The sequence below is a fragment of the Anolis sagrei genome, chromosome 2 (genome assembly GCF_037176765.1).
Source record: "Anolis sagrei isolate rAnoSag1 chromosome 2, rAnoSag1.mat, whole genome shotgun sequence".
Lineage (NCBI taxonomy): Eukaryota > Metazoa > Chordata > Lepidosauria > Squamata > Dactyloidae > Anolis > Anolis sagrei.
The window spans coordinates 125,077,511-125,103,814 of record NC_090022.1 but is presented as its reverse complement, the minus strand read 5'-3'; the positions used below and the strand labels follow the sequence as shown (position 1 = coordinate 125,103,814).

Below are 26,304 nucleotides of genomic sequence, written 5' to 3'. Positions count from 1 at the left end.
TCTTTCTCTATCTGTACTGGCACATCTAATTCAGGCTTGACCATCCCAGAATCCTCAGCTTCATCATGGCTAACAACAGTCTCTCCGGTCCAACATTCCCATTTCCAGACTCCTGTTGGATATTGGACATTAGACACTGAAACCTCAGGCAATGGAACAAGTGCAGGCTAAACCACTCCACAATTTTCATTCGGGGTATGTATGAATTCTGAACAACAAAGGAAGTGGGTTTGAGATTTTTGGGAGGTGGGGATGTCCTCCCTTGTTTTATGTGGCCAAAGCAGCCGCTTAAGCATGTGTTGCCAGTTGAAAATAAAGAGGGTGACTTTAAAAGTATGGAGTCTGCATTATGCAGCTTCACCTTGGGTGGGTTGGTCACCATTTATTTCACCCTCAAATGTTTTAGCTGATTTTGTGTTTGCTGCGAGAGTTGTGGGAGGAGAAAATGTAGCAACCATCTCATGAACATAATCATATATTTGGGAGCCATTTCAGTGCAACTATTTTGTATCATGCAGCGTGCTTTCTACATTGTATGTGTGTCAGCATTATTGATATTCTTTATCAAGAAAAGAGCAAATACTGTAACCTGTGGAAATAGTGCAAACTAGGCCCCCGTGTCTCATTGTTTTGTGCTATTCTGCAGTGTCCATTTATTCCATCACTCAGGGAAGAGAGGAAGTCTGTGCATACACACACTCCAATCACTGGAAATCCTCTTCAGTAGCTCCTCTGAATTCTAAAAATAAAATCGGAGATTTCCTTAAACTCTCCACAGTTTCTTTCTAATTACACATGAGATTGTAACACTGTATATCAAGTGTCCCAATTTGGCAGACAGTCCTAATTAATTCTCTGTCATCTCACAGTTTTGTTACTTTCAAAACATTCAATTTTTATCTTTTTTTCCCCCTCCACCTTTCATCCTTAATCCTCAGCATTACTTCAGTTGCTGGAAAATGAGTTCAAAGTACAAAGGTAGTTTGCACTGAATTAACTTAGAAGGGAAGAGTTAGTAGAAGGGTAGGAATTTTGCCTTTCCAAGTAGGCTCTGGCAAAAGCAAACTGCTTGCAGTCTCTCCCACCTTTCTCATTGATGACTTTTGCCATCTTAACCAAACTCTGAAGGTTTTTTTTTTAAAAAATATGTGTTCTAATTTTCCTCTGTGAAACATTGGGGGATATGATATTGGCTAAGAATGCTTTCATATGGGCCTTTTATGTAGAGTTGCCTTGCTTTGTTATTGGAATTTTATAAGCTGCCTAGAAATCCCTATCCATGCACCTATGTTTTCCTCTTTCTTCCTTCTTTCTTTTCTGGAAAAAATGCAAAATGAAAAAAATGTAATAGCTGTATAATGACCTTTGATGGTCATTATACCATTAAGGTTGCTAAACTTTGTATGCTTTCAAGACAAATGCTCAGAGCCATTTGTCTTGAAAGCATACAAAGTTTAACAACCTTAACGGAATAGTGTTTTTGGAGAGATTGTCACACATGAAAGATAAATTCTTCCCCATTTTCTTCGCACCTTTTGTGGATCTCTCATACCTTCTCAGCACATTCGGTGACAGTACATTTAGTTTTAATTAGTGTCGGATCTGTGTCAGAGACAGACATGTTCATATACCAATATTAACTGTGGACTTCATTTGGTGGTGCTATTATTTTCCCCACTGGGGAAAAATGATATAATAGTAAATGTGTGGAGTGTTGGCAAGCAGGAGATGACATAATACCTAGAAAAAGTGATCTAGGCAAATAAATAGATTTCTTTCCCTATCTGGTGCAGGCAGTTGTTGTGAGGCTGACCTGTATATTTGTATGTGATTATTGAAGTCACAATACATTGAAAGGTTTGTGTTTAGGAATGAGAATTATGCTGTCTAAGTTCATTATGCTTTTCAGTGTCACATTTTCACATTTGAATTTAAATCTCTTGTTGAATTGGCCACCTGTGCAATTGATTTGCGTCATGTGCATTGGGGTCTCATTGTGGTATCATTTTCTTTGGGAAATATTGTTTTGTTTACATTTTCAAAAATCTGCTATTGTTCCTGCAATAAACAATTCTTTTGTAATCATAATTTTCTTCTTCAATATCTGAGGTGCCTAGACCATGTTATTGTTTATAAAATAAACAATTTGCATTGTTTCATTTTACTTATCCATCCAGTTACACTATAATTTATATAGCAGCAGGCCAAATCTAGATTAAAAAAATTCAAATGATAATTGAGACATCCCCTACTAAGATCTGTGCATTTTTGATGTGGTTGTTCTATTAATTTAGTGCCAAAAACTGAAAAGGCTTTATTTGGGCAGACCTGTGAGATACCTGTCACCTCATGTTTGGGCCCTGAAGAGAAGGGCCTCCACAGTGTAAAAGTGCTCTTAAAGAATCATAAAATAATGGAGTGGGAAGAAACCATGTGGTCCATCTAGTCTAACCCCCTGTCATGCAGGAAAAGCATACTCAAAGTAACTCCGACAGGTGGCCATCCATCCTCTGTTTAAAAGCCTCCAAGGAAGGAGCTTCCACCACACTGCACGGCAAAGAGTTCCACTGCTGAACAGCTCTTTTAGTCTGGAAATTCTTCCTAATATTCAGGTGGAATCTCCTTTCCTGTAATTTGAACCCATTGCTATGAGTCCTAGTATCCAGGGCAGCAGAAAACAAGCCTGATCCCTCTTCTTATGATGTCCTTTCACATATTTATACATGGCTATCATGTTTCCCCTCAACCTTCTATTTTTCAGGCTGAACATACTCAGTTCTTTAAGGTGTTCCTCATAGGGCCCGGTCTCCAAATCGTTGATCATTTTAATTGTCTTCCTATGGATACCTTCCAGCTTTTCAATATCCCTTTTAAACTGTGGTGCCCAGAACTGGACACAGTATTCCAGGTGAGGTCTAACCAAAGCAGAATAGAAAAGCACTGTGACTTCCCTCCATCTAGACACTATACTCCTTTTGGTGCAGCCCAAAATCCCATTGTATTTTTTTAGCTGCTGCATCACATTGTTGGCTCTTGTTCAACTTGTTGTCCATGAAGACGCCAAGATCTTTTTCACATGGACTATTGTTGAGTCAGACATCACCTGTTCTGTATCTTTGCGATTCATTTTTTCTGCCTAAGTGTAGTGTCTCATATAGCCTGAGTTGGAAGATTTTGACTGTTGGGATACTGTGGTCCAGAAGATACAGCTGATCATTCTCTCTTGACTTTGAATCCAGTTAGCCAGACTGAAAATACCTTACTAATTTAATTTAACTTGTGGCTATCTCCATAATATCACCTTCTTTCTGTTCTCTTAGCAGATTTGCGGATGAGAACTGCTTTCATGGTGGTGCTATATCATGTTATACATCCAATATTTGAGATCATTTTATAACCACTTATGTAGGGTTAATGACAGTTAGTTCTCACATTTACAACTCTTTTTTTTCCATGGAAAGGGTCCAATCAGATTCATCCTACTGGTTGCATTACTAAAATAATGCCATATCCTTATGAGATATCATCATGAGAGAAACAAGTTCTGTGAAGAAAAGGCTGGGAGTGAGAGTGCTTGGTTCAAGTGTAGTATCATGTACAGTTGGCACTTGATTGAGTACCTCCCATAATTGCCTTTCTGGCAGTGAACTTATTTCCCAAGGTTCTTTGACCTGAGATGTTCTAAAAGTTAGTGTGCATATAACTCATTATCTGATGCAGATAATCAACACAGGAGACCCTGCCTTGTGATTTGCTAACCAGTGTTTCCTTTTCTTTCCCTTCTTCAGGTTGTCCCCAGAGCCTTCCATCCTCTCCCAATGTTTCCGACCCAGAAGGCCAGCGTTTAGTTAATAACGGAGCCATTTCTTCAGAGTACCTGCACCATGGTGGAGGTGGCAGAATCCTGCTCCTTGTCTGTAATGTTGCTGGTACAGGGCAACAAGCAATGAGGTGAATCCTGTTAGAGCAGCATTGTCATGTTGAATATGAGACTCTTTTAGCTTTAACAGTTGCTTGAATCAGAAAGAAGTTCTGTCAGAATGGATGGGAGTGGGTAGTGGCAGAAAACCATCCTGCAGCCTCTTCATGTAATATGAGGCTGAAGGTACTTTCGGTCCAGTGATGTATAAACAGACTTATAGGAAGGTGTGCATCAGATAAACAGATAGGTTAGGTGGGAGAGGGGTGCATCAGATAAAAGGTGGGTGAAGGAGGCAACATGTGTTGTTCCAACCTAGTGTAACTTGGGTCTTCTTGATCCAGGATCTGCAAAGTATTAAAACTATTGGACCCCTATCCTTTATTCAAGCTGGCAACTCCACAGTTATAGAGGTAAGTTCTTGCTAGCCTGTTTTTTTTGGAAACATGCATTTGATCCATGTTCACATGGGTCACGGTAATTCAGTGGGCTGGCTTTAGACCTCTTTTCTGCAGGGAATTTCCTATAATGTAGGTTATCTAGTGAACATTTTCAAAGTCAAGTGTTCTGCGAAAGCAGAGGTGCTCAACGAAATATATGCTGCTGCCTCAAGTTATTACCTGAGGCTGAGGTCAAGATGTGTCCACCAATTCACATTCTCTAGCTGCTTAGGTGGACAGGTGACTTTTATTTTGATATTGGAAATGGCATAGCATCTACTATGGAGGCAAAAGGCAGCCCTCATGATCAAGATCACTTTCTCCTTCTGAACACCTCGGCACCACACAGCCTACCTTCCAACACCTACCAGCTGTTGAGAGGTTAAACTTTGGTGGCAGACTCTTCATACATGTGCTAGGTTAGGATTGCTGCTGTTCCTGAGGAAATGACTCCATGTTTTGCACAATACTGGGGCTGCTCACATAATTAGAAGAAGGCATTGGGTTTGGAGGCTTACTAGTATGGCTGTGTAAGAATTTTATCTCAGTGCTCCTGATTTATCAAATGGAGTACTGAGCTTCTTGGGGCCTGGATCAATAGGCTATTGGTCTCCAGAAACAGGAACAGAGGGCCATTTTCTATTTTTTAGTTTCTTGACTTGCATGTTAGCATGATTATGTTGACTGTTGCAATTCAAAAATTCTGGAAGGTTCAGGAGATTAAGGAGCTAGTACTGCCTAAAGTGTAGCCCTGGGGCCAAATACAGCTCACCAAGAGTGTTTTTGCATATCTTGACATTTTCACACTTTCTGAGCTGTCGTTTTTTCTGTTTGAGGAGGAGGAGGAGAGGGGGGTGAATTGTCACTTTTAGAAGTCCATAAGATAAGTAATACATCTTTTATACAGACTACCACATTGCAGTCCTGTTTTATCTATCTATCTATCTATCTATCTATCTATCTTCATTTGTTTTGTTTTATTTGGTCTAGGTTGCAATCTGGCCAGCCATATAAGATTGCCAAACAGTTGTACACTCGTGTTTTAGATGAGGGGAAGATGGCATGGAGATCACATGGAGACTTCTGTCTCTTGGTACCTGTCTCTCAAAGCATTTCAGATAAGGAATTAGATTCTTGCCTTTTCTTCTAGATCCCAGTCTGCTAATTGGCAGTGCTGAAAAGCTGGAAATAATCAGATAAGCAGTGGCTGGGCTTGTTAAGAACTGCTTCTTTAGTGTGTAATTTGGCACAACATCTGGACTCCACAGAATTAATGTCTGATAAAGCAAGCATAGTGTCAAATTAACTGCCTTCCTTTGATGGCAGATAGTCATCTGGAACTCTTGTGCAGCTGCTTTGGCTAACTTGGCCTGTGCAGCTGCTCTGGACAAACAACCACAGGGCATCTTGAATCCACCCTATAACTTTGCTTGTGACAGTGAGAGTTTCTTTCCATCAGAAGTCCATGTTTCCCCATGTTGGAGATGGGGAAGCAGTTCTCCATTTTCCAGTAGCTGCAGGCAAGGATGAGCTCACAGGAGGGTGATTGGATGCTAAAGCACTGTAGGCAAGTAATGAATTCGCATTGCACATCCCAGATGTCATTAAGTAACACTCCACATGCTTGCAGTGGCTAATAAACCATCATCGGCTGGGAAACAGCTTGTGACATGCTGAGCTTTATGGAAGGCAATTTATCTAGCAATATTTCCATGTTATCCAGACAGACTGAGACTCCCCCTCCCTTTTTTCCAAGGCTTCTGACCTTGTTTCTAGAAACCTATTTCTTTTCCAGACCTGAACTTCTACTTGTTTAAATCCTGCTTGTTCAACGAAAAAGCACACGGTGATAATAGGGCTTAAGATATGGGTAGAAAGGGTAAACACAAATCCCAGCTGATTCTCCAGATCAGAGGTTACCTTTTGAATTACAGCTCTCAGGACCCTAAGTCATTGCCCATGCTAGCTAGCAAGTTTACAGAATTTTGTGCTAAGAAGTAACTATGCCGGACTATGAGGGCATCAATTTTTTTATTCTTTCACCAGTTCTGTGGCTGTTGCTGTTTCTGTCTAAATTGACTGCATGTTAATTTCCCAGGCTGGACAGGAAATCGAATGGAGCTGTCATTAACAACTGGGTTGCTGAGCTTGATGTGGTACCTCTGGTTAGTTACAAGTTGAGTTGGCATTCAGGTTGGTCCAGAGAGTTGTGTGTGTGCTTCTAAGGGAATCATGTCAATTATGTAAACTTGGCACTTCTTCTTGGCCTGACAAATTGGCGAGATTGCCATTGGAGCTAGATTTCCTCACTCAGTTTATAATTCTCTGAGCTTTGGACCTGACTGGTTGCAGAACCAAAGCTATATAGCCCAGTGCAGAAAATAATGAGATGCTAGAGGAGAACTGCTTAATGTAAATCCTTGTTCTTTCACATTGCATAGTAGACAGGGCAGAGTGAGTGTGTGGAGAAGGTGCTCTCCAGTTGAAGCAAGCATTGCTACTTAAATGATGAAAGCTTTCATGGCATTTTTTCCTATGATTTTCAGTATTTTTCTTGGTAACTTCTGTGAGTACCTTGATGAGTTACCCAAGCAGACTGAAGATGCCTGGAGTACTAAGCTGTCAATCTGGCTAAGAGATATGCTAGCACCACCATAGCTTTTAATGCCCAGTTACCAGCTGTGAATGAAGCTCCCTTTAAAGCCAGTAATCAAGCAGTTCAAATGAAGAGATGCATGTGCAGTTTTCAAATCCTAAGGCAATGTGTTTATGTGTGTGTGTGTATAGCGTTTTCCAAACAAACACAAGAGCTTGCTGTAGTCATAGAAAGTGAAGCCTAAACGTAAATACACACACTGTTTTCTAGTTCTGGAAATATATAAAGGATTGTTTATATTTCCTTTCAGTTACAGAATTGAGAAAAAGTCATTTCTACAAAAAGGTTTTTTAAGATCTTGCCTCCCAAAATGTAAGCCTCTACAGTGAAATGTCTTGCCTGTCCCAAATCTTCCATGCAGACAGTCGGAACAGGCTAGACTTTTCCTTAAATAATTATCTTGGCTTTGAAGTGGAAATAAGATTTAGGTTTCCATTTAGTCAATTTGCATAGTCCTCAAGCATCCCTGCCCTTAACCTAAGATTGTTAAATGCCTTCCATTCTACCCATCTATCTTATGCTAGACTGTTTAATACAAGAACTGATTGTACTCTATTAGAATGCATAGTAAGTAATCATGAGAACTTTCTGAGAAACCATTAACTACATAAAAGTTACGTTTTGCAAACAAAAGGTTTTGATCAGCAACAGATGCATAAAGATATCATCAGATTACCAAAGCTTCTCTTAGATATATATTAGTACAGGGAAGACATGAATAATAGCACAGATTTAGAAGTGTAATGGAAAAGTGGTATTTCATTATGGAGCAGAGCCATTCAAAAGGCATTAAAAAGGCAGATTGGATTACTGTAATGCACTCTACATGGGGCTGCCCTTGAAAACGGCCCGGAAATTTCAACTGGTACAACGGGCGGCAGCCAGGTTACTAACTGGTGCGACTTACAGGGGGTGGTCAACCCCCCTGTTTAAGGAGCTACATTGACTGCTGTTCATCTTCCCGTCCCAATTCAAGGTGTAGGTTCTTACCTACAAAGCCCTGAACGGTTTGAGACCTGCTATCTACGTGACCATATTTCTGTGTACGAACCCACATGATCTCTTCGATCTTCCGGAGAGGCCCTGCTCGCGCTCCCACCTCCCTTGCAGGTGCGATTGGTGGGGATGAGGGAGAGAGCCTACTCGGTGTCCCCCCCCCCCCCCCCCCCGACTCTGGAATTCACTTCCAAAGGATATCAGGCATGCCCCAACATTGGCAGTCTTTAAGAGGAGCCTGAAAACATGGCTATTCCAGTGTGCCTTCCCAGAAAAAAGGAACAACTCCCAGAAAAATATCCTTACAAATGCACTTTAACCATTGGGTTGCATTGGACTGTACCCCTCACTTTTTTAAAACCCTCACTTTTTTAAAACCCTCCTATGAGATATATCCTATCTTGTCATACCCAGCATTATTTTTTAAATTTTAAATCATTACATCTGGCCTGGCCATAAGCTTTTAAATCCTGTATGTTATTGTTATATGTGATTTATATTATTTTGTATTGTTTTGCATTGTTGTTATTGCTTTTCTGTTGTGATGTGTTGTTGGACTTGGCCTCATGTAAGCTGCTCTGAGTCCCTTGGGGAGAAGGTGGCGGGGCATAAATAAAGTATTATTATTATTATTATTATTATTATTATTATTATTATCCCGATGGGGAGAGGCCCATGTATGCTGTGCAGTTTCCCCGTACTGCTAGTTGCTTCTCTTGATTTATCTTGACAGGCTCCTTTCAAAGGTTTCATTAATTATGGTTTTCTGTGTCTTCACTGTGATGTTGGAAATTTCCTTGGGACTGATGTAGAGAATGGAGCGTGTGCATCCAAACAAGCAGGAGTCATGCAGTACCTCCTACTGGCCACTTCCTTATGGATTTTCTTTTGGGGAAGAGAAATGATCTTAAGAGTGGGGAGCAGAAGTAGAAACTTTAGCTGGCCACCATACACTATTGCCTCATGTCAAGGAAGCATGCACAATACTTCATCTCATCATCCCAGCTCACACACTTCCATTAAGCTGTCCCAACCAAGCACATTTAGAGAAGATTTGGGTGAACAAGGCAGTGTGTGTCTTAGAATCATAGAATCAAAGAGTTGGAAGAGACCTCATGGGCCATCCAGTCCAACCCCCTGAGTCTTGCAGAACTCAGTTGCACTAGTGAGGTGAATCCTGTGCGGCTTTAATCCTGCTGAAGTCAGCAGTGGAGGACTATAGTCTTTTACAAAATTTGGACTGTACATTGAAATTTTAATGAGGCTGCAGACTTGAGGAAAGGTAAGCAGGCAATGAGATCTAATCCCACATAACCCCATTAGTTACATATCAAGCATAAATGATTTTTTAAATTTCCCCAGAGAAGGGTAAGGTATCTATGCAAAATGATGAGTAGTGGAAAACTGAAAGTGTTAAATCCAGGACTTTCTGCCTTGTAGAACTTTACTGGTGTGTATTTTTGCAAAATAATAATTCTAGCATAAGGTTCCTTCCTTTGCATACAGCAGTCATGTATTCTTGTAGAGAAGAAGATGACTGTCTAGCTTTGAATTGCCAGTTTGTGGACCTTGGCTGGTGGGAGAGATCTCATTTTGAAGTTTTGAATTTAGTATAGACATAAAAGGTAGATGTTAATAATAATTGTAGCAACATGTATCTTGTGGTGTTAGCAAGCTAATACCGCTATGATTTGGGCTGATGTCTGTCCTTCAGTCGCTGACCATCCACATATAGGGAACGCAGCTGAACAGGATTCCTTCCTGCAGTCAATTTTTGAGCACAACATTGGTTTTTCGCTGCTGCCAGTTACAGATGAACAGGAACATAAGAAGTAAAAATGAGTCTTGTGAGTGGAACAAGGAACAACTGAAACATTGGTTATGCTGTGTGTATCTTTGTATTATTGTTTAAACAAGCTTTGAATTCGTATCTTTAAAATGAATTGTTTAGCTATTCCTTAATTTTGTATTACTAGTTGTTTTTTTTAGCTGAACTTAGTTTTAATTTCTTATGAGCTACCTTCTGTGCTGGGAGAAAGATGGAATAATAAATAAACAAATCTATAGCTGGAATTTGGAAGGCTTTGAACTATGTGTATTCCAAACATGGTGGCTCTATTTCATGAAGAAACAGCCTAATATTGTTACATCTGTCGGTGAATGAGTCATTAAGTGTGTGTTCCATACCTTCTGTGCAAGCAAAGAGAGTTGGAGCCTGTTGTCCTTGCTACAGTGTCTCATGAAGTTCTAAGTAAAATATGATGACTCTTTATGATGTACGGCCTTTGAGTTGTTGTACTTTGTTTTTATATATGTTAGGTTTGGCCCTCCACTACTGATGCGGGAGGACAGAGCTATGTCATGGGATCAACTACAGCAATGCATCCTAGGCAAAATGCGCTACCTGATGAGAAGGGAAGCCCAAGTGCAGGTGAGTAGACCTTGGTATCCAATCTCAACAGAGTATCTTACTCCAGCTTCTCCTTCTCAAAGCTTCCTGTTGAGCATACTGCGCTTTTGTTTTAATTTTTTTTAATAAGCAGAATGAGAAGAATTTGCCAGAGAGCTCATGGGATGAGAATAACCCTCTTCCAGACCCTTCAGAAGCATTCCTTCCCTTTCTAGCTCAGGAATGATGATGGGGAAAGGAAAACTTAATTAATTCCTGGGAAACTCTGGACTACTGCTAGACATTAATTTCATAAATTGTACATGCATTTCTTTATTGATAGATAGCAACATCAGTGTGCATGCTCTGTTACTAAGTTTCAGGAATAGGTTCCTGCTCCAAGGAGATTACATTCCAATATCTGACATGCGGAAGATAGTAGGAGATGGAAAACAGAATGAAGACAGTAGTATGAATATGCAGCCTTTCAGTTAGATGTATTTCAGTTTGGTCACAGTAATGCACAGTGACAAGATTTGGAACTTTTAGTCTGGTTCGGAAATAACAAAATTCCATATAGGGACAAGTGACTCATTTTCAGTGTTGGATTAATTTTTGTATTCATGCACAGAACTGCTCTTTCAAAGTTGTTCCAAGCGAGTAGCATTTTAATTAAATTACAGCTTATTAAGTCATAATTGGATGCCACAAGGGATCTAAAATTAAATTTGTCTGCAAAATGAAGATTGATTATCTCATCCAGATCCAGAGTAGTTACTTGGACATTTTTCACGGATCTTTTAGGCCAGCATGATCAACACCATGCAGAACTCTTGAAGTGGGAATGGTCCTGCTTTAATCACTTCTGTTTCTTTCACAATGAACTTTTGGAAGTGAAAACTGCAGCATTAAGTTCTGATGTTAGTTAAAGCAATGGTATTCCCTGTAGTTACCTATGGATTTTTGAGCTGGATCACAAGGAAGAAAGTGAAGAAAGATAGGTACTTTTGAACTGTGGTGTTGGAGGAAAATTCTGAGAGTGTCTTGGACTGCAAGAAGATCAAACCAGTCCACACTCCTGGAAATAATGCCTGGCTGCTCACTGGAGGGAAGGATATCACAGGCAAACCTGAAGTACTTTGGCCACATAATGAGAAGACACGAAAGCTTGAAGAAGATAATGATGCTGGGGGAAATGGAAGGCAAAAGGAAGAGGGGTCGGCCAAGGGCAAGATGGATGGATGGTATTCTTGAAGTGACTGGTTTGACCTTTAAGGAGCTGGGGGTGGCCACAGCCAACAGGGAGCTCTGGTGTGGGCTAATCCATGAGGTCACGAAGAGTTGGAAGCAACAAAGTTCTGATGATTCATGCACTTTAGGAAGAAAACCTTTCTTTTAAGAATAGGTTTCCCCTGCCATACCTCTGTTCACAATGAATGTTTGATAGGGTATGGTGCCTTCCTTTCCGGATAGAATTTGTGAATTGCACTTGTTACAGGAAGTGAGATTTATAGACAATATGGCGCTCTGTTTACAGGCATATCAGTTCTAGAGTCCTTGTCAGCAAGCATTCACAGCTGACCAGTGGCATATGAAGTGTTTCTTAGCTTAGCAGGTTCTGCTAGATAGTTTATGCTGCAGTTGACCAGTTCAGAAATGGATTGGTGGAGTCAGTTTTCTTGATAGTAACTTATTTATGCTTATTACCTGCACAGTTCAGTTTCCTTGGTTGGGTTCTATTCAATGCAACCTTATACCAATTGCATTACTCTGAGGAGAAGGTATACTCCAGCCCAAGGCACCCATGCTCCAGCCGCAATTATATGCAGTGTTGTCCCTGGGATAGCTTGAGTAGAATTTGCTGTTTTGCAGAACCCAGTTCTACCATTTGCTATGAAGGGATGCAAGACCCTTCTGCTAAAGGATTGTGGTTGTTTTTCTCTCTTTACTTGCTACCCATCTCTCCTGTTTTATCATCTGCATATTTGATAAGCATGCCCTCTATTCCATCAGCCATGCCGTTTATAAAGACGGTGAACAAAATCTGGCTAAGAACAGAATCTTGAACAACCCATTAATCACCGCTCCTTAGGATGTGAAGAACTGTTGGTGAATAATCTGGGTTCTCTCAGTCAATTTTGATCAGTTTTTACCAGTAAGTCTTGGGGAGAATTGGAATTACATCCAGTTCTAGTTCAGAACAAGGTGTTATGTAGGGAGTCAATCTTTGTTTTGCTTTAAAAGCTGCCTCAGGCACTGCACCAGATGGAGGCATTGTGGGAAATTCTGCCCTTATCCGTGACAGCTATGCTCATGGCAAGGAATGAAAACATCCAAAGTATTTGTGACTGGTTCATTAATGGCCCCTTTCTACATAACAAGAGACCTGCAGGATCAAACCTACAGTAAAATCACGGAGCTGTTAGCCCTTTCTAGTAATCCTAGATGAGCATGGCTTGACTGTGGTTATTCAGTGACAAATGAATGACACTTTGCATATGTTGAAAACTGTGTTGTTATTATTTTATATAATCTGGTGTTAAGGCCTAATAATCAGATGAGGAAGCAAATAAGTATCCTTAATATAGAAATAATTTTGGGTATGCTAATTTAACTACAAAGAAATCATAGTAATTCCAAATGTGCAGTCTGTGGCTTTCTTACTCCGTATCCTTTGGGAGAACAGAAATAAATAAACTAGTGATTTGGACTGCAGCATTTCCCATTGATCTGTGAAGTCCATTATCTAGTAGCCTATAATAATGAACTGTTAGGAAGAAAATAATGTTTTTTCTTAATGTGCCAGTCAAGGAATCAGTGCATGGGGACCAATATGTCCTTCCTCATCCCAGCAGTTTTTGAAAAGCAGTAGGGCATTCTCTGTCAATTTGCCTTCACTCAGTCAATCTGAAATGCAGCCTCACTTCACTGACTAAAACAATGATTCACTATTGTTGCCCATTGAGAACCCCAATGGGCTGCACTCAGAAGTTTAAAATCCAAGCAGACACAGACAATGGGGTATGAACACATGGTGGTGTTTCAAGTCTTCAAGGTTGCACTGGGATGGAAAGTGTTGGATTTCAGGAGGAGGAGATCATTCTAGCTTCTTGGATGGAGCTGCTTTCAACATTGTCCAGTGTAGAACCAGAGTTTTAAAGGGCCTTCAAGATTATCTAATCCAGTGGTTCTCAATCCATGTGTCCCCAGATGTTTTGGCCTTCGACTCCCAGAAATCCTAACAGCTGGTAAACTGGCTAGGATTTCTGGGAGTTGTAGGCCAAAACATCTGGGGACCCACAGGTTGAGAACCACTGATATAATCCAACCCTTCTCTGATCAGTATGTGGTATTCAGCCCAAAGGATATCTATTTCTTTAAATTATCCAAAATCTGTTTTTTAAAAATAATTTCCATGTGTTGGTTCTTGTTGGCTCACCTTGTTGGCAACCTGTCAAATATAAATCCCATTTTTAATTAATTGTATTTGTGTTCCATTTTTTTATTGATTTTCAGGAGAATATGGTCAAATCAATGCTACTGTTATATGGATTTGTAACTGGTTGATTGAAAGAACCCAAAGATTTCTCACCAACAGTTCTTCATTCTGGAGAAGAGTGATGCCTGGGGTGCTTATAAAATCTGCAGATAAAATTGGAGAATGCAAACACCATGGAGGACAAGATCATAATTCTAAATTAACTGTATTAGTTGGAGATCTGTGACAAAACTAATGAAAGAAATTTCAATAGGGACAAATGTAAAGTACTACATCTACTGCACTAATATAGGATGGGTAACACTTGAGTTGACAATAGTACACCTGAAAAAGATCTATGAGTCCTAGTCAACCATAAATTAAACATGAGTCAGTAGCGTGATGTAGCAGCTACAAAAACAGCAGCAGTTCTAAGCTTTATCAACCAAATTAAATTGTCAAGATCAAGATAAGTCATCGTATCACTCTATTCTGCTTTGGAAAAACTTCGCCTGGAAAACACTGTCCAGTGTAGGGTATTACAATTCAAAAATCATGTTGACAAACCAGCATGGCCAGAGGAAGGTGACCAAGATAGTAAAATATCTGGAAACCAAGTTATATGAGGAACGGAGTAGGAAACTGAGCTTCCTACTTCTTTTTTGAAGAAAAGAAGACTTAGAGGTGAACGGAAGGAAAGATGGAGCAAGCTTGTTTTCTACCGCTCCAAAGATTTGGACATGAACTAATGGATTCAGCACAAGGGCAGAGATTGTACCTAAACAAAGAAAGAGCTTGCTGTTCAGTAGCAAAATGGACTGCCTCAGCAAATACTAGACTTTTCCTCATTTGAGGTCTTTAAACAGATAGGACGCTGTATCTTAGTAGCACTGTAGCTGTGTACTACATGGCAGATAGCTAAAGTAGAGGTCCTTGATATCTCTTGTATCTCTGTGGTTTTATTGTTGATCTTTTCTCCAAGTTCACTTACTCAGTTTCTTCAGCCTTTCCATTGAATTTATTTTTGGAATGACAACCTGGCCGTTCTTGTCTAGGCACCTTCAAATTGGTCAACTTTTTTTTTAAAATGTGGCACCCAGAACCAGACAAAATATTCTTGACATTGCCTGACTAATGCAGAGTAGATCAGAACTGTTGTTTCCTCTGACCTGGAATCTACTTCTGTTCATGCAGACAAATAATTCATTGGGTTTTTTAGCTGTCAGTAAGGTTCTTTTTACATGTACTTCTCTCCAATAACCAGGATACATTGTTTTAATGAATTTAATTAGAACAGATGCTATGCATGCTGAAAGTCTCAAGATATTTAGTCCCTGGCATGTATAGATAAGACTGGGAAAACTCCTTTTCTGACTTTTTTTGGAAAACTACCATCAGTCAGTGCGAGATGATACTGAGCTACATAACCCAATGATGTGCAACAGCTTCTTATATTTCTCCTCATGACACTAAATAAGATCAGTAAGAACAATGAGCTATTTCTGTCACGGGCTGTGCTTGTTTTCTCATATCCTGCTGTAAAAATGCCTTGGGAGTGCCACCAGCAGTATCTAATTTTGCAAAAGAGTCTCGAAGAATGGTGAGCTAGCAGCACAATTCATCCACAAGGGAGTCATCCTGTAGCTACTTGGCATGAAATATTAAGATGGAGCTACCTAGCAAGACTGTGTTCCTTTCTGGAGGCCTAGGGAGCCAATACTTTTTGTTGCTTCTGTGGGTCAGTCAATTAGGGAAAGTTTGCAGTTCACGTAGTAGTAATGAATTGGCCTCGTTAAACTGGCTTCAGAATGGGCTATTCCATCTCCAATGCCATGGTCAGACAGTAAATGCTCAAATCTGAAAACTCCCTGCTGTCTTAACTACCATATTTCTTGCCATCTTAATATGTTGAAGAATATCAAGGCCCACACAGGAAGACAGTGTTGATAGGAAAAGCAAGCCCTCATTTGTCATCATTAAATCCTCTGTTTTAATGGCCTCTCAAGCAGAAAGTGGAGTGTGCCATTTGTGTCTGATTTTGGCACAGGGTAGATGCCATGGACCATGGGATTAGGATGAAGTCCCAGGCACTACTTGGGGATTTCTTTTACCATTGAGGGTATGAATTTGTTATTTTATCTGGATAAACATGACCAAGCCCAACAGAAAGCCCACAAAACACTGGTGTGGCAGGTCATAACAGGGTACTCTTGGTGGTAAAACCGTGGATGTTTCGGATTGGCGTTCTCCACAGATTTTCTTTCATGCCTGATGACTTGCACCAGCTGGGCTTTAGCTTCACTGTGAATCAGTGAATTGACCTCTAATTCAATGGCACAGCACCAGCATTGAATGCAAACCATCCACAAGTATACGAACAAGATAAGCTCTGTAGGTTTGTTCTTAATTTGAATTTGTAAGTCGGAACAAGTACATTTTGAAAGAGTAACTCTAGAAGCTTTGGATAGCATAGGGAAGGGCTCGCAATCCCATGGAATTTGTTTTGCTGTCTGTGCCTCTTTTCAGAAGATTTCACCTCACTTTCTTTCTCTTTAATAACTGGATTTTGGAAAAAAAAATGGCTTGTGGAAAAAATGATTGGTGGGAAAGCTTCAGTGGAGACACTTTCCCCCTATGATACCTCTTCCAGGAGTGAATTTCCCTTCCGAGGGGTAGATTTCTCTCACTTCCTGTTGTCTCATCCCTGTTCTTAAATATGAGTCATTTGTAAGTCAGATATTTGTAACTCAGGGACTGCCTGTACATCCTCAATCTCTTCTGATTTTGGAAGCGATGTAAGGTCCATCTTGTTAACACTTGGATGGAAAACATGTGGAGAACACTAAGAATATCAAGGAATAGAGAAGAAAAGTCATTTCTTAAAACTTGCAGTGTTCAAAATTGACTTTACTGGTCTCGACGGGCAGTGATCAGAATCAGTTTAAGTCTGTTTCCCATATTGACACAGAAGCTTATCTAAACACGTTTATGAAAGCAAATCTCTGCCTACTCCCTACCTTCCCTTAGTGCTCCTTAATCTAAATAATATGTATATGGTGTAAGAATTCCTTATAAGCTCTTCTTTTTTCTCAACAATCACTGCCTTGGATTTTGTCCAACTGCTAGCTTTGGCTAACCATCTGCTTTTTTCCATAGTTTCCTTGGATCTTGATATCCCTTTATTTTGACATTGCTCTGCCTCCTTATTGCATATAGTTAGGTGACTTGAAAGATGATGCAAAGAAGATGGTGTGATGCATATCAGCGTCAGTGATCCAGGGAAATATAGTTATGTCATTTTGTTAGATAGGATTTGGAAAGCCAGAATTCTCAAATGTCATGTGAACGCTTATCTGTTTCACACATGGAGCCAACTGATAAGCAAATCTAAGGTGTGTGTGTGTGTGTGTATCAATCTCTGGATAAAACTGTGATATGAGGAGGAAAGATTTAGATTTGTGAGGTACTGGGAAACATTTTACAATAAGCAAGACCTGTGCAATACTTCTACTTGAACCTGAAAGAAACCAGGCCACTAATGTTTAAAATAAAAAGTTAGCAGCTTCTAAAACTAACAATGAGTAAAGCCAATAGAAGCAATGAGTATTCAGTTCAAAATGTGTGAACTCCATGGAATAAGGAGAAGTACATTTAGCTAGTGCTTTGGGACTTGACTGAGTCCTCTCAATCTCAGGATTCAACTTCCTCTTGAAGTCCTGATTTGAATACACCTGGTTTGTTCACTTCTCACCTTTCCCGCATGAGGAAGATAAGAGGATTGAAACCAGTCCCTCACAGAAGCCAGTGAAGATCTGTCACAGTAACCCAAACTGATTGCACAGTCCTATAAATGTCTGTGCCCTAAAACAGATGATTACAAGGTGGGTGGCCCCAGAATTTGAAATTTTGCCAAGGAATACAAAATCGAAATTGTTGTTGAATTAATTGAAAAATGCTATTAATTTTAATGTGTATGCAAGTGGAAAGTTGCTGAGGAATTCCAACATGGTAATATTTGAGGTTAAAAGAGGAAATATTTCAAATACAGAAAGACTGACAAAAAGTTGAAAAGGAAAAGATGAGAGTCTGAGCTCTCCATAATATGGGAGATGGTGGCGGGGCATAAATAAAGTCTATTCATTCATAATACTTAGGGTCTAAGTTGGAATTGCTGTCTGGAGTGTAACCCTATCTTCTTTTAGACTGTGCCCCCACTCATTTGGACAAATCAACACCTACCCACTCCTGAATCAGATGGCCTAGATTATCACCCTCATGGAAGCTGGTACCTTCACAACCACAAGCAGCTTGCCCATGTTCTTAAGATAGCTAAACCAAAGTGGTAGAAGCAGCTCTGAAAAGTGATTGCTTGTGGCACTTTGGCAGAGGCATTAGGTTAATTATGGAGCCGTTAAATCTCAACATAGGAGCCATAAAAGGGTTCCATCCTTTGGTTCTCATAAATGTTTTGTTCCTAGAATCCTTCATCATGAGCCATATTCGCTGATATTTAATTTAATTTAAGTTCAAAGCAGCTAACTTAGATCAATTTAAAAGACATAGTAAAGAAAAACGGATGGAGTAGAGGCGACTGATAACAATGGCACTCTGCCCCCAAATACCAGTTAACATGAAACAACAACGGGGATGGCTGTTCTCTTTTTCCTGCTTGTGAACTTCCAAGAAGCACCTGTGCCCATTTTTCAAGGCAGGATTAGATGAGCCCCCAGTCTTCTCTACCAGGACTTCTCTTGTTTCTTTATGTTTTGGGGAAACAAGACTGGCAAGTGAGTGGAACTGATTGTGACATCTCTGTATCTTCCTCCTCCATCTGACAGGACCAGGTCCCTGATGTGCCACACACCTTAACAGCAATCTATACATTGTTTGCCCCTGCCACTTATCTTTGTGTTTTCGCTGAAAGAGAAGGTAACTACTGAAGGAAATAACAAACCCCCTTGCAACATTTGGTTTGCCCTGTGGTTCTAAAGAGCTGTTTTCATTAAATTAGGTTTAATTAAAGCATGCAGAAATTTAATTAACTCTGTGGCCTTCTTATGCTTTAATGGCTGCTTGGGGATATTTACAGAAGCCTAGCTTGTAAGCACCACTTGGCCATTTGGAGGCAAATATGCCTATGAGGAACGGTTGCCTTTCCCCTTCTATGCCTGAATCTATACCTAAAGGAGACCCAGGGCAACCAAGTGCTGGTTTTCTCAGATATTTTACCAAGAGGTGGAAAATGAACAGGCATCATTAAAATGTAGCCTGTGAAAATTGGAGCTTAGAATATTCCACAAGTTTGATACAAGAATGAGAAAGCAACCCAGGATTTCATACAGAAGACTCCTGTAGTTTTGGTCCTATAAGCTTGTGACAAAACCAGGGTGTCATGAAGTCGCTTATGAGAGAATTCAAAGCAGAATCCCAGGGGCAGTAATCAGAATTTATGTAGAGTAAGCCCTAAACGGTTCCGGCCCAAAATACCTTTCGGACCGCATCTCGGCCTATGAGCCCACGAGGACCTTGAGATCGTCTGGGGAGGCCCTTCTCTCGATCCCGCCTGCTTCACAGGCACGTCTGGCGGGGACGAGAGAAAGGGCCTTCTCGGTGGTGGCCCCCCGGCTGTGGAACACCCTCCCTGTGGACATCAGACAGGCGCCCTCCCTTATGTCCTTCCGTAAAGGCCTGAAGACATGGCTATTCGAGAAGGCATTTAACTGAATGCTACAGTAACTGGAAATGACAACTGGAACGGAATATGGACTACGAGCTTGGTTATGATTCTATGATAAGGCGGAGCGGATTATTTTAGTGTAATTAGATGATTGTATATTAGTGATATGTTGGTTTTTGTTGTTGTAGCTTATTGTGAAATGTGATTTTATATGTTGTACACCGCCGCGAGTCGCTCTAGGGCTGAGAGCGGCGGTTAACAAATGCAGCAAATAAATAAATAAATAAATAGAGTAACTATATGTAAGGCATCGTAGTTTTGTCACTTGAGAAATTGAGGGAGGAAACCATGAACAGAATTTGCCAATTTGGCTGTAAACAAAAAATGCACCACTTGGACAGGAACAGTCAAAATCTTTAGGACCAATCTGGTATTATATTTGAAAATAAAATTTAACTTATAGAAATACAGAACTTTTCAGTAGCAGATTGTCACAAGCAATGAAGAATTCCCCCTTCTTTTTCTTCTCAGGAAGATGGCCATATCCACAAGGTGCTGAAATGTGTCTTGCATTTGAATGTTGTGTTTAATGTTCATGCTCCCATTCTGTAGTCTGCTTCACTTATCAGCTTTCACAGTCCACAATTCTTGGCATTTTTAGTGTGTAAATTTTTGGGTGTGTTTATTTTTTTTTTAAAAAATGCATGGCTCTGAGGGGGTAATTAATTCCAAAAAGAAACATTTCATCAGAGGTTTGTGTGTGTGTGCGTGCATGTGTGTCTCTATTTAAAGATATATATCCTTAGAGAGAAATCCAGAAAAAATTTGCACCTCCCCAGTTGTTCCATGTTTACCTCAAACCTTCACATTCTTATTCAAGGAGGTGAAACGAGAACGTAGGGGAATCATTCCACCACTCTTTGATTATCCTCAAATGTGACATCATGTGAATAGAAATCCTTTAAAGTATAACATATTTGTTGGCCCATGAAAACAGAAGTCCCTGTTACTATCATGCAGGTTGAAAACGTAATTGAATTAATCTCTGTTTGAAATCTGAGACAGAAGACATGTGATGTAGATAAGAAAAGGTTACTCTTTTTTCAAGTCCAGATTATGTGGAACATTGAGGTTGGGGGGAAAAGGGGGAGATAACTTGTTGATCTGTAGATTCACATCTGAAGAGTGTCACAGTCATGGATTCATACTCGTCCACTCATCAGATCCCATTACAATCTTTGTCAGGAAGATGAGGGAAACGGACACAAACATAATGAAATGCAGAATGTGTTAGCTAATCATATGCTGGCTGTAATGGCAAAGCAGCATTGCAGAAGGGGACGGAGGAGTAAATTAGTCCATTTGTATGATGGTTGGGAAGCTGCAGTGGCATCAGGGAAAAGGTGAAACAATTTTCTGATAGAGGTGGAACCAAGTGAGATTGCAGTTGCAACCTAGGCTCCATCTGCCTGCATGAACCTGTAATTTACTTGGAGTCTATTATCAGGTTCTCATTCTCTGTTTTAAATTAACTATCACACAATAGCTATTGGTGTTTGCTTTTGTATGAACATAAATATCACTGCTTATAAACATGCTTTGAAACAGTAGACTTTTAGTCTGCTGCCATCTTTTAATCACATTATTTTGGGTGCACAAATGGATTTAAACCAAAGTTATGGGATGATTGGGTGCATTTATATGTTCACGAGATCTGTAATTTAATACTGGGTTAAATCTATTTAAGGGTTATGCTGAAGGGTGACATAAGCAGTTATGCATGGTTCAGGCAAAGTAAATGAGAAAAGATAAGACTGGCTATGTCATTTGAAACTGGGAAATAACTGACTCAAGTAGTAGTAATAGTAGTAGGTTTCATAATGTGATGTACACATTACGAAAAGGCAGAAAATCCCTATTATGCTACTTTTATTGTCAGGGGTATTGGAGGCAGTGCTTTCTTGTGGGGTCTTTTGGCTTGGGAACCACAGTAACTTGGTTGGTCTTAGATATTTCTACACACCAAGATTTTGGGGCTGAAGGACTCCATTTGCTGTACCAGCCCCCATTGTAGCAGTCATTTGACTCTGTATAAGGAAGCTTCATATATCCGAACCACATGCATTTTAAAAAATGAACTCTTTAATATGCTTCAGTATATCAATTAATGAAATATTGTTCTTAACTAATTGCAAAACACTATTTCATTGTGTCTATTTTGCTTTGACTCTATGTGCTATCTTGTGTGGGAGACACAAGAAAGTAAGGAAAGAAAAGAAAGTAACACAAGAGTTATCAACCACAGTGCTTTTCCCCAAATGCAGACATCTTGCTGATTCTCCTCTTTCCCGCTTCATCTTTTGGCTCATCCTAAGTCATTTAGCAGACATCTTTTCCAGGGAGAAGATGACACACAGAATCCTTTGGCTCATATCCACCTCCCTTCATTTGTCTTTTTTCAGGCTACTGGGAATCTGTTCCAGGTGCGAGTACTTGGAGGCTCTACTCTGTGCAGCTACCTCTCTCCTCAGGACAGCTGGCCGCTCTACCATCCCGCCGTGGACAGGTAAGCAATTAAATGCACCGGAAGCCTACAGATGAGTCAAGAAGGGTGCCAGAAGTCAGAAAGCAGAGAGAGAAAAGGAATTGGAAACTACAACTCCAAGCTACAACTCCAAGAATCCTGTTGACTATGCTGGCTGGGAATTTGAGAAAATTGCATCCCCGAAAGTAATTTTTCAAGCTCTGCATAGACTATGCCTGATCTATCCCTTTTGCCTAGCAGAAGTAGTCTTCCTCACTCACCTTTTATTTTTCAACATTTTGTTGTGTTAACACCTGGAATTGGTGTGGATCCCATTTTTATTTTTAACAGTCTGCACAGTCTCACCACTCCATGGGCATCTGGTAGTGCTAGGGGTTGCTTGATATTTGTGGGGTATACCTAACATCAATACTGTGAAGATGCTGAACAGTTTTATTTGAACACAAAAGTTATGTATACATAAAAGAAACTTTAAAAAGAAGGTAAATTTTTCTTCAAGGCACTGTTCAAATAAGTATATGGAAGGGAGCTGCCATAGAGCTGTGCTTGTTAAGGGCTGAATTGACAAACTTGATATATGTCCCTTGTTAAGCTCACACAGTCAAGTAGATCCAGAAAGGTGTGTGTGCATCCACACGCTACTAAGTGAGTCTTGTTGAGCATGTAAACTGGACATTTTCTTGCTGATTACCTCTTGGCCTTAAATATTAGGTGGAGTCCCTCACTCACCCCACTCTGAACCAATGTGACTCGACAGACCAAGTCAACTGGTTTCTTCCTTCCTTTCTAGCACCACAGCAGTTCAGTGTACCTGGCAACCCTCAAACAGCAGCAGTGCTATCTCTCATGCTTTGCATCCTTCCGGATGTGCACCACTATCGAGCATTTCACGAAGGGGGCCCATGAATTATTAATGATTTAACTCCTACTAGCTGGATTCTAGTCAAAGATAATGTTAGCTCAGATAATGTCCCTGAGAAGCAGGAAGCAAGTCAGGGGGCTGTCATCATGGCACAGCACTCACTAATTGTGTTGCAACCTGGCCCAGGGGGACCTTTATATGGTTCCCAATTGGGCAGTTTACTGCCAGGCTCCCAGGGAGGTGGCACATTAGCTAAGCCATTCAGAAAGAGGATTAAGCTGGGAAGAATACAATGAATCTGAACAATCCTTCTGCACAGTCTCACCACTCCATGGGCATCTGGTAGTGCTAGGGGTTGCTTGATATTTGTGGGGTGAAACTATCACAAAATGAAGTTGTCTGTTGAACAGCTTGAAAACATCACCTTTAAGACTACTTTTTCCAGTATCCATAATCCAATATAACTTTATGGCATATTGGTTGCAGGATTCTAGGAGTTGTAGTCCCCCAAAAGTGGTTCTATACATTGAGTACTTATCTCTATGCTTTGAGAGATTTCTTATTTAATGTGTTTCCTAGTTCCACATTGGGTGCTATGTTTGCATTCAATCCTAGAAAACCTCTCATTTTTGTCCCTCCTTCTGCTCTGTAGGGGTGCCTTCGTGCTTGAAAATGTTCATGGCTGTGCAACCTAGACTCTTAAGTATATTTTGGTAAAAATGTACTCTTGCTATGTATTTGTTAGATTTGTGGCTGCTATTGGAAAGATCGAAATCCATTTAAGATCCTAGGATCTGTGAATGATTAGTTCAACGTGTGGAAGTGGCTACTAGTGACAACATGGCATTTGCATTTGGTGCTGGTGGTTGGGAGGGAGACATTTTTTCCAGTGGTTAATCTGAAAAAAAAAAGATTGTCCTGATCTCAAACATGTCAGGGAATGGTAAATCCAGGATCCCTGAACTGAAAGTTCTCTCTACTTCAAAAGCATGTTTAGGGAGAATAAGCTCACTAGTAAGTAAGATAGCACTTTACACAAGGTCAGGTGTACTTTACTCATACCTTATTTCTTCCAGTGCTGAGTCCTCACATTGAAAAGTCAGTATAGTTTTGAACAGCAGACTGGGCTGAGCTGAGAACATCAGGAAAAAATCGGTTTACAACCTCCCTTGAAGGATTTGTTTATGGGATCCTAGAGCTTGCAGGGTTGCTCTTAAAAAGTTTAATTTTAATCTGAACCAATCTACCCCCAAATTAGTCATTCCTTGGCATTTTTTGCCAATATATCACACAGTTCTAGACACTTGAGAAGTGTCCGATGTGTGATCCAATACAACAGCCAGCAGAGTGATCTTGTTTGCTGTGGACTCATCTTGTTGTGTTTCAAATAATAGTAATAGTAGTAGTAGTAGTAATAATAATAATAATAATAATAATAATAATAATAATACCAGATTGACTAATTTTTGGAACTCAATACACCAGACATCACGATTGTGGAAAAGAAAAAAGTTTGGATTATTGGTGTCACCATACCAGGTGACAGTCGCATTGAGGAAAAACAACAGGAAAAACTCAGCCGTTATCAAAATCGAACTGCAAAGGCTCTGGCATAAACCAGTCCAGGTGATCCCAGTAGTCATTGGCACACTGGGTGCCGTGCCAAAAGATCTCAGCCAGCACTTGGAAACAATAATATTGACAAAATCATGATCTGTCAACTGCAAAAGGCCACCTTACATGGATCTGCATGCATCATTCGAAAATACATCACACAGTCCTAGATGCTTGGGAAGTGTTCGACTTGTGATTTTGTGATATGAAATCCAGCATATAGATCTCGTTTGCTGTGACATACTGCAATGTCATAATAACGATAGCAGCAGCAGCAGCAACAGACAATGGTGAGGATGGTGGAAAGTACAGTTCAATCGTAGAGCCAAGAAAGCAGATTAAGTTTTCCCAAGAGAACCTTACAATCTAAAATTTAATATGGCATTAGAGCAGAAGGAAGATGGGAAGGGAAGGACATGGAGTTGACAAAATGTAAATTTATTTAGAATTAGTTTCCATGGGGAAGTGAAACACACACACACACACACACACACACACACACACACACACACACACAAAGACTTCATCACATCTTGATGCTCATGGCCAGAAAAAGTTAGCAGCACATTGGTCATTCATTTGACTCTTGCTATTCTAACTGATTTTTCAGGTTTCTGAAATCTTGTCTCTTGTCTAGGCTCTCGTCAACAACTAAAAACACCCCAGAAAAAGTGATTTTTAAGCGTGTGTGGGAGGAGCCTGCCCCCTGCTGGCCAGTGGTGGCTCTGGCATTCCTACCATGACCTGTAGTTCATGCATTTAATGTTGATAGTAGACAATTGAGGTCAGCAAAAGAGCCTCATCTGACTCTTTGTGGAACCAGAATTCCACTCTGATTTTTTCAACAGCCCCTCCTGCAGCTGTCTCAAGTGTCAGTGCCAAATTAGGATCCATCACCGATAGAGCTCCCCAGTACCACTATCATGCCACATAAGTATCTAATAGCTTCTTCTTTCTGCAGAGTGCTACAGTTTAGTGGTCCTGGTGGTCCTGCTCATGTGAAGCTGGTAATTGAGTGGGATGTGAGCACCAAAGAAAGGTAAGTGTGATATGTTTTGTGATGGGCAGTCATCACAAATCTCCCCAAGCACCTGCTGATTGAGGGGGAAAGTATTCAGTTATACAATGTGCCACCTACTATCTAAAGTCACACAGTCTTTTGGATGCTGCACTTGCTCTTTCCTTTTATTTTATTTTTAAAAGCGAACTGATTGAGAAGCCATGCTGAAAGGGAATGAGTTGTACTTTAGATTTTTCCAGCTCAGTGATTCTTGAATACCTGTTGAAACAGTGTGTTCTTCTTCATGATGGAGAAGTGATTGTAGAAGAGCAATCAGGTTTGACATTTGAAGAGACACAGTAAAAAGCCTGACTTCTAAGGAAAAAGGTGAAAAATCTCACCGAGGGTCCTTTCGAGGGCTCTTCAATTCTTTAACTATTTTGAAAAATTGGCTTTAATATCCAAGACAAATTGTATGGAATGATATAGTTGGAAGGTATCCCAAGGGTCTGCAGAAATACGCAATCAAAACTCTCCCAACAAAGCTTTGTCATCTAGACTGTATTTAAAAAGCTTTAGATAAAAGACTCCATCACATTTCAAGGACACATATTACACCACTGAACAACTGTCACCATCAGGAAGCTCTTCCTAACATTTAGATGGAATTTTTTCTTAACTTACCTTTAGAATGAATCAGAATATCCTTCCATTCTTGCTCAAGTGGT

At 40.2% G+C, this 26,304-nt stretch overlaps 1 protein-coding gene across 2 annotated transcripts in view; it reads left to right on the top strand.

Annotated features, from left to right (window-relative positions):
• The window catches only part of USP43 (ubiquitin specific peptidase 43), a 125,167-nt gene that overhangs the window by 91,438 nt on the left and 7,425 nt on the right, over nucleotides 1-26,304 (top strand). For both annotated transcript variants that reach the window (XM_060764498.2, XM_067463820.1), the window contains exons 7-10: nucleotides 3,789-3,951; nucleotides 10,331-10,442; nucleotides 22,018-22,121; nucleotides 25,538-25,615. In XM_060764498.2, the coding sequence (XP_060620481.2) occupies nucleotides 3,789-3,951; nucleotides 10,331-10,442; nucleotides 22,018-22,121; nucleotides 25,538-25,615 (457 nt within the window). The remainder of the gene's footprint in view (nucleotides 1-3,788; nucleotides 3,952-10,330; nucleotides 10,443-22,017; nucleotides 22,122-25,537; nucleotides 25,616-26,304) is intronic.